This window comes from Pseudophryne corroboree, chromosome 10, assembly GCF_028390025.1.
Source record: "Pseudophryne corroboree isolate aPseCor3 chromosome 10, aPseCor3.hap2, whole genome shotgun sequence".
NCBI classification, from domain to species: Eukaryota; Metazoa; Chordata; class Amphibia; order Anura; family Myobatrachidae; genus Pseudophryne; species Pseudophryne corroboree.
This window is the reverse complement of record NC_086453.1, coordinates 160826316-160839319: the sequence shown is the minus strand read 5'-3', so window position 1 is coordinate 160839319 and position 13004 is coordinate 160826316. Positions and strand designations below refer to the sequence as shown.

The window sequence follows — 13004 nt, the reverse complement described above, 5'->3', positions numbered from 1 at the left end:
TGATGCAAGTCAACTGACGTCTGTCGTATCCCCTCTGTATGAACTTGAACATTACTTGGTCAAGAGCACTGTCCAATTGTTCTCTGTTACTTGTGATTCGGGCTACTCGTAACATCTGGGACCTTGGTAAGCCCTTTTTCAAGGCTGGCGGATGAAAACTGTTGTTTCTCAATAATTTATTTCGATCCGTCGGTTTGTGATACACAGAGGTTGTGATGATATATCATCACAAATATTAATTTGAACGTCCAAAAAATGTATGGACTTTGAACTGGTTTCGATGGTAAGTTTAATTGGCGTATCACTATGGTTGATAGTTCCCTTTCTGTGCCCGTCCAAAAAAGTAGAAGATCATCTATGTAACGTTTGTACAATAGGGTCTTGCATAGTGTGTCTTCTGAGCTTAAGTATTGCTGCTCAAATGCATACATGTACACGTTGGCATAACTGGGGGATACATTCGATCCCATTGAGCATCCCGTAAGTTGGACGAAATACATTATTGAGAAACAACAGTTTTCATCCTCCAGCCTTGAAAAAGGGCTTACCAAGGTCCCAGATGTTACGAGTAGCCCGAATCACAAGTAACAGAGAACAATTGGACAGTGCTCTTGACCAAGTAATGTTCAAGTTCATACAGAGGGGATACGACAGACGTCAGTTGACTTGCATCAAACAAGAGGTCCTATGCATCCCGCGGGACCAGTTACTAGTCTCTAAGAGGCAACAACCTACAAAAAAAGTACCATTCATTACAGAGTACACCACGGCTAGCTCAGTCACCACAAGAGCCACACGAGCATTGTGGCCCATAGTAAGCACGGATCCGTCACTACCAGTATTTAAAAATACCGCCATAATGCCATGCTTTAAAAGAGGACGTAACCTTAGAGACATATTGGTAAAAACGGACGTCACTCAAAGGAAACAAACAGCATTTAAAATGGGATGCCAAAGATGTCTGACATGTACCACATGTAGACATATGGATACAGGCCCAAAGTTTATCCATCCCATAAGTAAGAAGTCGTTCAAGATCCGCCATCACGTCACGTGTTTATCACAATTTGTGGTATATGTCATCTCATGCCCATGTGGCTTACTATACGTGGGTCAAACCATTCGCACTTTTAGAGAGCGAATGGCTTTACACAGATCGGCTATCAAGACAGCATTGGAGGGTAAACCAAATGACCAACCGGTAGCACGGCATTTTAAGCAAGCTCATCACCAACTACACCATTTGAGACACATGATAGTGGATCACATACCAGCAAGCGCAAGAGGAGGAGATCGAGCCAAAATCCTAGCTCAAAGGGAGATTGAATGGATATATCGCTTGTCCACATTGACCCCACAAGGTCTCAATGAACATGTAGCTTGGAGTGTTTTTTGGCAATGAATTGGTACCGTTGGTGCATTTATAGTAATATAAAAATATAACAACAGATCTCAGTACACGGCACCCTTGGAGGTTTCATATAGGAGACACATACCAAAGAACACAACTGGTAGCACTTGGGTGGCACGGTGGTCAATAAACATCAGAGTGTGACATAGCACCCACGGCACTGTGATAGATGTCTCTCCGAATATACAACACACACATATTAGAACATTCATGTAATTTCAGATTTTTCATACACTTCTTTCATATAGATCTTGCATCATCATCTTATGCCTCATTGACATATTCATTTTTTAGCACCAGTGTAGTAGACAAAAAGACAACATACAGTATATATAAGCAAAACAAAAAAATATATTGAAGCATTAATACAGGTGCTAATTTTGGCTTCATTTGCTGGTCAGCAATTACCTGCTTTTTAATCATTTTTTAATCACGTTTTGGTCACCCTATGCAACAAGCAGTTTACACAATTAGAACATACATATGCACATTAGAAAGGTTTTCTACAGAATGTGTCTACATGATTACACTTTTTTAGTTTGTGTCACTCTACATTTCTTCCGACAGGAGCAGCGGGTTAACTGCGGCAGCGGGGACGCCCGCGGGTTACCAAGCAACCAGCAACGTCACTTCCTGGTTATGCGAAGGGAACGCCTACCGGAAGCCCCGCTGAACGCCAGCTCCCGCAGCACCGCAATTCGGTCTTTCTCACCACAGCGTTTATAAGGTAAGACAGCACACTATTTGGGTTTTGTTCTGCAACACTTGACACAGCCTTGAGAAAAGCGCCCTGCGCGGCGCTGAAACGTTGGCGCAATGTGCCATATTTCTTACTGATTTTTTTCAATACACTGAATATCTCACCCAGACCCTGGAGTGCCGCCTGTTCTTTTGATAGAGGGATTGGATGGATACATACCCACCTCCAACAAGAACGTTTGTTTGCTATATATATATATATATATATATATATATATATATATATAGAGATAGATATATATATAGAGATAGATATAGATATATATATATATATATATATATATATATATATAGATATATATATATATATATATAGAGATAGATATAGATATATATATAGATATATATATAGAAGAGAATATCCGCACTGTGCTGCCCATCAGAGTCCACATAAGATGGTGCTCAACTCCACGGAACAGTTAATTCCAATAAACAGTAATTTGTAAAGGAGGACACTCACCAGTTTTTTTGTAAAATAATAGCTGTAGTTTTAATATTGAATCATCAAGTCGACGTTTCGATCACATCCCAGTGATCTTTTTCAAGACACCAAACAATGTTCCAGGCAACAGGACACCACAAGTAGCATGTCCAACCAATTCACATACAGATCTATTTATACCCCTGCTAATTGAGCACACCTAGGACACACCCACCGTCACTCAAGGTATAGAGCAAACTACAAATCTGTAATATATCATATCAGAAAGTGAAAAACACTGGCCAGCTCCGTATATTAACATCTATCAGAGAACCCATAGGGACAAAAACCGCCAGCCACATAGACCTACAGGTCTTAAAAATAAACTAAATAAAGAACCAGGAAGTGCTTGTGCGTTCCACTCAGCCGTGGAACGCACGCGCCGGGCGGAAGTGACTCGCAAAAGCGGAAGTTACGTCACGTTACTATGGAAACCATACAGAGCCCGGACATAGCGGAAGGCACACTAGTCGCCCTGTCTGTTAGCGGCGGTCCCGCCCCTAGGTGAAAAAGCATAGCAGTTGCCATAGAGATTATTATTTGATTATTAAGTACCAACAGCAAAGCCTTTTCTCAGTTTTTTCCTTTTTTTCTGTTATCTCTCCTTTTTTTGTGGGTACTGTTGTTCTACCTATGTCTGACCGGGTGGTGTCGCACGCTTGGGGCGGGGCTGGTGTTGGTGGCACCTCCAAAATTCTTTGGGTGTGCCATCTCTTCCGGTCGGCCGCAGGTGCGCTTTAGATTACCCGGGTTCTATTATTTTTAGTATTAAAGGTTATGTTTTTAATATTGGAAGCTATATTTCCATACTACTGTATGTAGTTTATAACATCATATTTATATGTAGCTGCTGTCTCTCCCCTGCGTTTTGAGTCACCAGGCACCTCCCTGACACTCTGTCGAATAGTCTATTATTGGTCTTTGATTGACAGCATTAATTATAGATCATATATTTTATATGTCTGCGTTTGCGTTGTTAGAGTGTAGTCTCTATGGCAACTGCTATGCTTTTTCACCTAGGGGCGGGACCGCCGCTGACAGACAGGGCGACTAGTGTGCCTTCCGCTATTTCCGGGCTCTGTATGGTTTCCATAGTAACGTGACGTCACTTCCGCCTTTGCGAGTCACTTCCGCCCGGCGCGTGCGTTCCACGGCTGAGTGGAACGCACAAGCACTTCCTGGTTCTTTATTTAGTTTATTTTTAAGACCTGTAGGTCTATGTGGCTGGCGGTTTTTTTCCCTATGGGTTCTATGATAGATGTTAATATACGGAGCTGGCCAGTGTTTTTCACTTTCTGATATGATATATTACAGATTTGTAGTTTGCTCTATACCTTGAGTGACGGTGGGTGTGTCCTAGGTGTGCTCAATTAGCAGGGGTATAAATAGCTCTGTATGTGAATTGGTTGGACATGCTACTTGTGGTGTCCTGTTGCCTGGAACATTGTTTGGTGTCTTGACAAAGATCACTGGGATGTGATCGAAACGTCGACTTGATGATTCAATATTAAAACTACAGCTATTTTACAAAAAAACTGGCGAGTGCCCTCCTTTACAAATGACTATATATATATATATATATATATATATATATATACATACATACATATACATACACATACATACATATACACACACGCACAATTCTTTTTTTTAAATTCTATAACCAGTGTCACATACTGCTGTTCTTGTCTCTGTAGTCCGCAGGGTCAGGGGGTGTCTGTGCCACGGATTCACATAATATATAACCACTTCACCTATTGTCACATGGTCACACCCCTTACTGACATGCGACCATGCCCACAGTGCACAGACACAGTACCACTGAGTAAAAAATTCTACTTGCACCACTGGTGTCAGTAAGAAGGTCAGTAAGTAGTGTCTCGGTCAGCACATTTTGCGTGGTGTCTGGGTCAGTAAGTTTTGTGTTGTGCATGCGTGTGTCAGTAAGTGGTGTCTTTCACAGTATGTTTTGCATTGTGTGTGTGTGCATCAGTAAGTGGTGTCTGTGTCAGTAAGTTTTGTGTTGTGCCGTTTGTGTCAGTATGTATTGTCTGTCAGTAAGTGGTGTCTATGTCAGTAGGTTTTGCGCTGTGTGTAAGTAGTGTCTGCAAGTAAGTGGTGTCTGTGTCAGTTAATACCCCTTTCACACCGCAAAAATAACCCGTTATAGACCGGGTATATTGTCGGGTTGACACGGGTCGCTGTGCGTTGTGAAAGGGGTCATGGACGAATTCCAGAGTTGCCTGACCCAGTAACTCAACCCGGGAATAAAGATGGGTTATTCCTGGGTCAGATGCAGTGTGAACGGGTTACCCAGATCGATGCAACACGGGACCCGCTCACTGCATAGGGAGAGGCGCCGCGGAGATGATCATCTCACAGCATTGTCTCCACACCCACTGCTGATGCTGGCTCCATTCCCACCCCGGATGGCAGTGTGTAGGGTCCAATGCTGGGTCCCACCCGGGAAGGACCCGCTTCCAATTCCCAGGCAGGAGCCAGCTTTGTGATGTGAAAGCGGTATAAGTATGTGTATGTCAGTAAGTAGTGTCTGTGTCAGTAAGTTTATTGGTGTTGTGTGTGTGTGTGTGTGTGTGTGTGTGTGTGTGTGTGTGTGTGTGTGTGTGTGTGTGTGTGTGTCAGTAATATCTATCAGTAAGTGGTGTCTGTGTCAGTATATTTTGTGTTGTGCGTGTGTGTGTTAGTAAGTAGTGTCTATCAGTAAGTGGTGTCTCTGTCCGTAAACTTTGTGTTGTGTGTGTGTATCAGTAAGTAGTGACTGTGTCACTCACGTGGCATAAGCAACACCCCCTATTTAGACCACACCCACACCACTGCAGCGCTTGTCACACCTCCTGCCGAAGCACACAATAGGCCCTTCCTAAATTTCAGCTCAAGGCCCATGTGGACCTTAATCTGGCACTGCCCTTCGCTAAGAATGGTATTGACTTGCCCAACTGGAATGCTATTTTGGAATGCTCATTTCAGTATAACCCTTTTAGGTGAAGAGAAACCATTCAAATACTTTTTTAATGGAGATTAAATTAGGGAAAGGGAAAGCTATGGGGAAACGAAATACAAATTATAAACTTTTACAACTGGCTACACACAAATAAACATTCAAAAACATTAATATTTCAGACATTAAGGAAAAAAAAAAATTTAGATTGTTTAATCTGAAAGACACTAATGTTGCTTTCAATGGATGCTTTTTTTACATGTTGAAGGACAAAGGGCAAGAGGGGTAGTAATGGTTAAAGGGAGAGAGGGGACAATATGGGGGGGGGGGGGAGGGGGGGTAGGATTCCCAAGGTACAAAAACAAAATCCTGCACAAGAGCTCATTTCAGTTATATGTCAATAATAAGTTAATGTCTATATAGTTTTAAAGTGTGAGTTCCATTGCGCACAGATGAGGTTAAGTTTACTTCATTTTTCAGGGTATAGGATTTTTTTCCAATGCTAGTAGGCTTCTAGCGGCCTGTAAAATAAGTATGAGCACCCCATTGTGTTGTTTTGTATGCCTGGAATGTGTTGTGAAAGGAGGGAATTAGAGAGGCATTCATAAATCCAGCGCTGTCAACTAATGCCAAATCCAGTCAATTTTTATTTCTCAATGTCACGTCAAACTTCATTTAAAACAGCACTGGAAGTGGTGGTATAATTTGTGTGTGAATAATATTTAGTTTTTTGTTAAACTGTACCAATTGTCGTTGACAGAATCTCCATTAACAATACCCTAAACACATTCCTCTCCTTAGTCTTACCTCAGGCAGCAGGTATCCTCTCAATAGGTTTACAAGGAGAGCTGCAGGATGCATGGGTTCGTTCGGATCACTGCACAACTCTGTGTTGGCCATCCTGAAATCTAGATTCATCCACTCTAGACTGTTGAGTATGAAGAGCACACCAGAATAATCGGACAGTGTGGGGAACATGTCCCGCAAATGAAGATACTTCCTGCTAATGAGCCGTGTCAGTGACACTGGGGCAGTAACGTGGGACAGATCTTCACAAGAAAGAGGAATTATCAGTTGAAACTCACTATTACGCCCATGACACCAATCCAACACAAATTTCCGAATGAGTGTGCTCTTTCCAGTGCCAACGGTGCCATATAGGACTACATTCCGAACAGGGTTGCCAGATTTTTGTGGCTGAAACAACTGAAAGACCGTCATACTCTTTGGACACAGTGTACTTTGCAGTTGAGTCTGCAAATTAAATTCAGACACTGGACGCAGAATATCTTCCAGTGAACGTTCCCGAATAACAGGATCCACATGCATGGAGTCCAGAGCAAAGGAAGGTCCAAAGTGTCGTTCTTCCATAGGCAAACAGCTGAACCACGCAGACAAGCGCTGACGGTGCTGCTGAATAGGATCTAGAAAAGGTTAAAAAAAATAATACTCTATGAACTTTAGTTGACATGTACTTAGTGAATTTTAAAAGATAGCATTCTGGCCTTTCATATCCCTCTCCTAAACCTATTCCCTACAGAAAACTAGGACTATTGGAATTTTTTTTTGTGTTGCAAACATGTTTAAGTTGTCTCTGACGGCTGTAGTGAAGCTTATAAATGTAACACTCTCACAGCACTGATTCACATCCATCATAGTTGGCACTACGCAACCATGGAATAGCAGATACTGGGGCTGAATATGAGTCACACACAAAATGGTTGTAGTTGCAAGTATCCATCCAACTAATACAGAGTTTGTATGCAAGCGGAGACTTATATCGCCCACTGATCTTACACCGGCCAACACAACATCATTTGTATTTGCACTTGCATTAGGTGCAAAAGATCCATCAGAAACAGGTTTCCTTTCCCCATATGCACAACACTAAATCACTTTTGATAAATGCCCATGAAACGCCCACGAAAGTCAGACTGGTTACATGGGATCAAACTGTCACCGCCTAGTTCATGTCTGAGGCGTGGTATTTAACGGAAAGAATGATACGGCCAAGTTACATCTGACTAAGAATACACCATTTGCGTCCTTGAACAGAGATCCGTGTGACTCAGACTATTACACCAAAAAGACAAAGGAGAGTTATGGTAGACTTACCATGATTAACTCTTCCTGCGAGGTACACTGGGTTCCACAGGAAAATCATTGGGGTGTAGAGCAGGATCTTAATTCAGAGGCACCATCAGGCAAAGCTTTCACTGTCCCAGGATGCATTGGGGCCTCCTCTATAACATCAAGGCACTGAGAGCTCAGTTTCATTAACCAATCCAATGCAGGAGCAGGTAAAAGAGAAGGCAGATGTTAGTCGCATAGAACCACAATATCATGACAGGAGAGGGTACCAGCGGCTAATGCCATACAACCAAAAGAAGCTAGGTGCTTTTCTGCAGCAGGGTAAAGTGTGTTCCACAGGGAATACATTGGGGTTGTCCTAAAGCAGTTCCTCAAGGAAGGGGACGCGCCCTAGCATGTTAGAGAACCCAGCGTCCAAAGGAAGCATCCTGGGAGGTGGAAGTATCTAAGGCATAGAACTTAATGAATGTGTTCACTGAGGACCACGTAGCCGCCTTGCACAATTGTTCTGGGGATGCACCACAGCTGGCCGCCCCAAGAAGTTCCAAAAGACAGAGTAGAACGGGCAGCAGGAGCTGGGAGTTCAGCCTGCGTATAGGCTTGTGCAATCACCATTCTAATCCATCTGGCCAAGGTTTGCTTATTCGCAGAGCAGCCACGTTTGTGAAAGTCAAAACAGTACAAAAAAGGGAATCTGACCTCCTGATGGATGCAGTCCTCTCCACATAGACACGAGAGCCCTAATCACATCGAAAGAGCGTTCTTTTGGAGAAATAATCTCCAAACCATGGCCGGAACCATAATCTCTTTGTTAAGGTGAAAAGAAGATGCCACCTTAGGCAAATAACCGGGGCTAGTTTGTAGAACCGCCCAGTCCCGGTGGAATATGAGAAAGGCTGGACGACAGGACAAAGCGCCTAAGTCCGACACCCGTCTTGCAGAGGCAATGGCCTGCAAGAACAGGACCTTGGATGTGAGCCATTTAAGGTCCACCGATTCAAGAGGGTCAAATGGAGACTCTTGCAGAGCATTCAGCACAACAGACAAATCCCATGGAGACACAGGAGGGACATAGGGAGGCTGAATCCGAATAACGCCCTTAATGAATGTCTGATCATCAGGTATAGAGGCAATTTTCTCTGAAACCAAACCGACAAGGCAGAGATATGAACTTTGAGGGAGGCCAGACGAAGACCTAAGTCCAGGACTCTTTGCAGAAAAGCCAGTATTCTGTAAGTTCTGAAACCATGGACATCATAATTATTCCCAGCACACCAGGTGAACTAAGAATTCCAAACCCTGTAATAAATCCGGGCAGAGGCCGGTTTACGGGCTTTCAACATTGTTTGAATAACCGCCTCTGAAAATCCTTTGGCTCTCAGGAGTGATGCTTCAAGAACCACGCAGTCAAAGCCAGTCTGGTCAGGTCTGGGTAGAGACAAGGACACTGTACGAAGAGGTCTGGTCATTGAGGAAGTAGAATGGGATGTCCCGTCGAGAGACCCTGCAGGTCTGAGAACCAGTGACTTCTGGGCCACGCCGGAGCGACTAGAAGCAGCATTCCTCCTTCCAATTTGAACTTCCGTAGAACCCTGGGCAGGAGTGACACTGGAGGGTACATGTAAGAAAGTTCCACGAAATTGCTAGTGTGTCCACGAATGCTGCTCGAGGATCCCTTGTCTTTGACCTGAAGATCAAAACCTTGTGATTGTGTCGAGATGCCATTAGGTCTACTGTACGTCCTTGTAGACACCATCTGTACACTAAGAGTTGAAAGACTTCCGGATGAAGACTCCACTCTCCGGCGTGTACGTCCTGGCGACTAAGGTTATCTGCTTCCCAGTTCAGGGCACCCGGAATGAACACGGTCGATATACTTGCCAGATGGCGTTCTGCCCAACAAAGGATTTTTGACACTTCCTTCATAGCCATGCGGCTTTGAGTGCTGCCTTGTATGGTTTATGTATGTCACTGTTGTGGCGTTGTCTGACCGTACTTAAAATCAGTCTGTTCCGTACCAGAGGCAAGTGATAATGCACTGAACACCAATCCTTCCTTGGTCCACCGACCGTGAAAAGAGTGTTGCTCCAACACCACTCCTCATCCCCTCAGACTGGCATCCATCGTAAGGAGGACCCAGTCGGGGGATCCAGAAGGGACAGCCCCTGCTCAATTGCTAGTCCTGGAGCCACCAGGTCAGCAACACCTCCTGAGTCAACAAGATCATTTGGGATCTGATCCAATGAGGCAGGTTGTCCCACTTGGCAAGAATTAATTGTTGCAAAGGGCAGGAATGAAATTGAGCGTACTCCACCATGTCAAACGTCGACACCATCTGGCCAAGTACTTGCATTGCTGAGTGAATCGACACTCTGGGGTGACGGATGAAGTGTCTTATCCTGTCCTGGATTTTCAGGACTTTGTCTGGAGACCGGAACAGTCTCTGACTGTGTGTGTTCAGAAGCGCCCCTAGGTGCAGCCTGCTCTGAGCTGGGACCAGCGATGACTTCTTCCAACTGATCAGCCATCCGTTGGCTTGTAAGCAACTCACCGTCAATTGTAGATGACTGAGGAGGACATCGTGGGAACTCGCCAGAATCAGCAGGTTGTCCAAGTACGGCAGGATACTGACTCCCATTGACGGAGGTGCACAATCATTACGGCCATAACCTTGGTGAAGATCTGAGGAGCCGTGGCCAGTCCGAACGGCAGAGCCTGGAATTGGTAGTGACTGTAGCCGATAGCAAACCGCAGGCTCTGCTGATACAATATGGCAACAGGAATATGCAGATAAGCATCCTGTATATCCAGGTATACCATGTAATCTCCGGGTTCCATCGCCAGCACAATAGAGAGCAATGTTTCCATCCGAAACTTGGCTACCCTCACAAATTTATTTAGTGACTCGAGGTTGAGTATAGGCCGAAAAGACCCATTGTGTTTCTGCACCAGAAACATGGTCGAATAATAGCTTCTGCCACGCTGGGACTGAGGTACCGGCACAACCACTCCTGTACTCAGGAGGGAACCTACCACAGTTTGTAGAGCATGCGCCTTCAACTGGTCCGAAGGGAGTACCATAGTGCAGAACTGGTGAGAGGGACGTCTATTGAAGGAGACCCGTGAGAAACAACTTCCAGTACCCAAGCATCTGAAGTGGTCTTTACCCAGACCTGGGAGAACTGTAGAAGTCGGCCCCCCACCCTGGGGGAGGCTCACCCCGTCATGCAGCAGGCTTGTCTTGTTTCAAAGCAGGCTGACAGGCTACCCAGGACTGTTTTGTCTTGGGCTTGGTGGTCTTGGAAGCACTAGACTGTCTGGGGCAAGACTGACCTTTGGCTTTCCCTTGAGGTCAAAAGGAAAAAAAAATCCTTTTCTCGTAGTCCATAGAGGATGCTGGGGTCCACTTTAGTACCATGGGGTATAGACGGGTCCACCAGGAACCATGGGCACTTTAAGAGTTTGATAGTGTGGGCTGGCTCCTCAATCTATGCTACTACCACCAGACTCAGTATAGAAACTGTGCCAGAGGAGACGGATAACTTCGAGAGAAGGAATTTACACAGATAGTGGCGAGATTCACACCAGCTCACACATACAAGGCAATACAAGCTAATCAGCTTGAACACTCAGCAAAAGCTGAACAGTACTTAACCAAGTAATAACACAGTACTAAACCAAGAACAAATCAGTACTGAACCAAGTAACCACGGCAGGATAACGAAGCGCTGGGCGGGCGCCCAGCATCCTCTATGGACTGAGAGAAAAGGATTTACTGGTAGGTAACTAAAACCTTATTTTCTTTTACGTCCTAGAGGGTGCTGGGGTCCACATTAGTACCATGGGGATGTACCAAAGCTCCCAGATTGGGAGGGAGAGCGCGGAGGCTACTGCAGAATGGATTGACCAAACTTTATGTCCTCAGACGTCAAAGTATCGAACTTGTAGAACTTAGCAAAAGTGTTCGACCCCGACCAAGAAGCCGCTCAGCAAAGTTGTAAAGCCGAGACACCCCGGCATCTGCCCAGGAGGAACCCCCTTTATGAGTAGAGTGGGCCTTAACCGATTTTGGACACGGCAATCCTGCCGTAGATTACGCATGCTGGATAGTGAACCTGATCCAGCGAGAAATCGTCTGCTTAGAAGCAGGACACCCAAGTTTCTTGGGATCATTAAGGATAAACAGAGAGTCCGACTTTCTGTGACGAGCAGTCTTCGTCACATAGATTTTCAGAGCCCTTACAACATCCAAGGACTTTCATGGAATTGAGGAGTAAGTAGCCACTAGCACCACAACAGGTTGGTTGATATGAAAACCAACACAACCATTGGAAGGAACTGCTGACGTGTCCTGAGCTCAGCTCTATCTTCATGGAAAATTAATTAGGGGCTTTACAAGATAAAGCCCCCAATTCCGACACACGTCATGCAGGAGCTAAGGCCAACAATGTGACAGCCTTCCACGTGAGAAACTTGACTTCAACCTCCTGTAGAGACTGAAACCAATCAGATTGCACGAACTGAAACAACACGTTAAGACCTCAGGGTGCCGTAGGAGGCATAAAGAGAGTATGGATGTGCACAACCCCCTTAAGAAAGTCTGATCCTCAGGTAGGGAAGCCAGTTGTTTCTGAAAGAAAATGGATAAAGCCAAAATATGGACCTTTATGGATCCCAAACGCAGACCCATATCCACACCTGCTTGCAGGAAGAGAAGAAACCATCCAAGTTGAAATTCCACCATAGGAAACTTCTTGGATTCACACCAAGACACATACTTTTTCCAAATGCGATGGTAGTGTTTAGACGTTATCCCTTTCCGAGCCTGTATTAGGGTGGGAATAACCTTGTTTGGAATGCCTTTCCGAGCTAAGATCTGGCGTTCAACCTCCATGCCGTCAAATGTAGCCGTGGTAAGTCTTGATAAGCGAACGACCCCTGTTGCAGAAGGTCCTCTCGATCTTTCAGTAGTAATTCCAGAAGATCCGCGTACCAAGCCCTTCTTGGCCAGTCTGGAGCAATGAGAATCGCCTGATCTCTTGTTCTCTTTGAGATTTAGAATCCTTGGAATGAGTGGAAGTGGAGGGAACACATACATTGACTTGAACACCCACGGAGTTACCAGAGCGTCCACTGCCACTGCTTGTGGGTCTCTCGACCTGGAACAGAACCTCTGAAGCCTCTTGTTGAGATGGGAGGACATCATGTCTATTTGAGGTACGCCCCAAAGACTTGTCACCTCTGTGAACACCTCCAGATGGAGGCCCCACTCTCCTGGATGGAGATCGTGCCTGTTGAGG

At 44.9% G+C, this 13004-nt stretch overlaps 1 protein-coding gene across 3 annotated transcripts in view; it reads right to left on the bottom strand.

Moving 5' to 3' along the window:
- NLRX1 (NLR family member X1) overlaps positions 1-13004 on the bottom strand; it is a 477701-nt gene that overhangs the window by 326910 nt on the left and 137787 nt on the right. For 2 of the 3 annotated variants that reach the window (XM_063942904.1, XM_063942903.1), the window contains one exon: positions 6421-7037. In XM_063942904.1, the coding sequence (XP_063798974.1) occupies positions 6421-7037 (617 nt within the window). Of the gene's footprint in view, positions 1-6420; positions 7038-7728; positions 7839-13004 lie in introns of those variants that run through there. The other variant, XM_063942905.1, reaches the window with a different exon arrangement.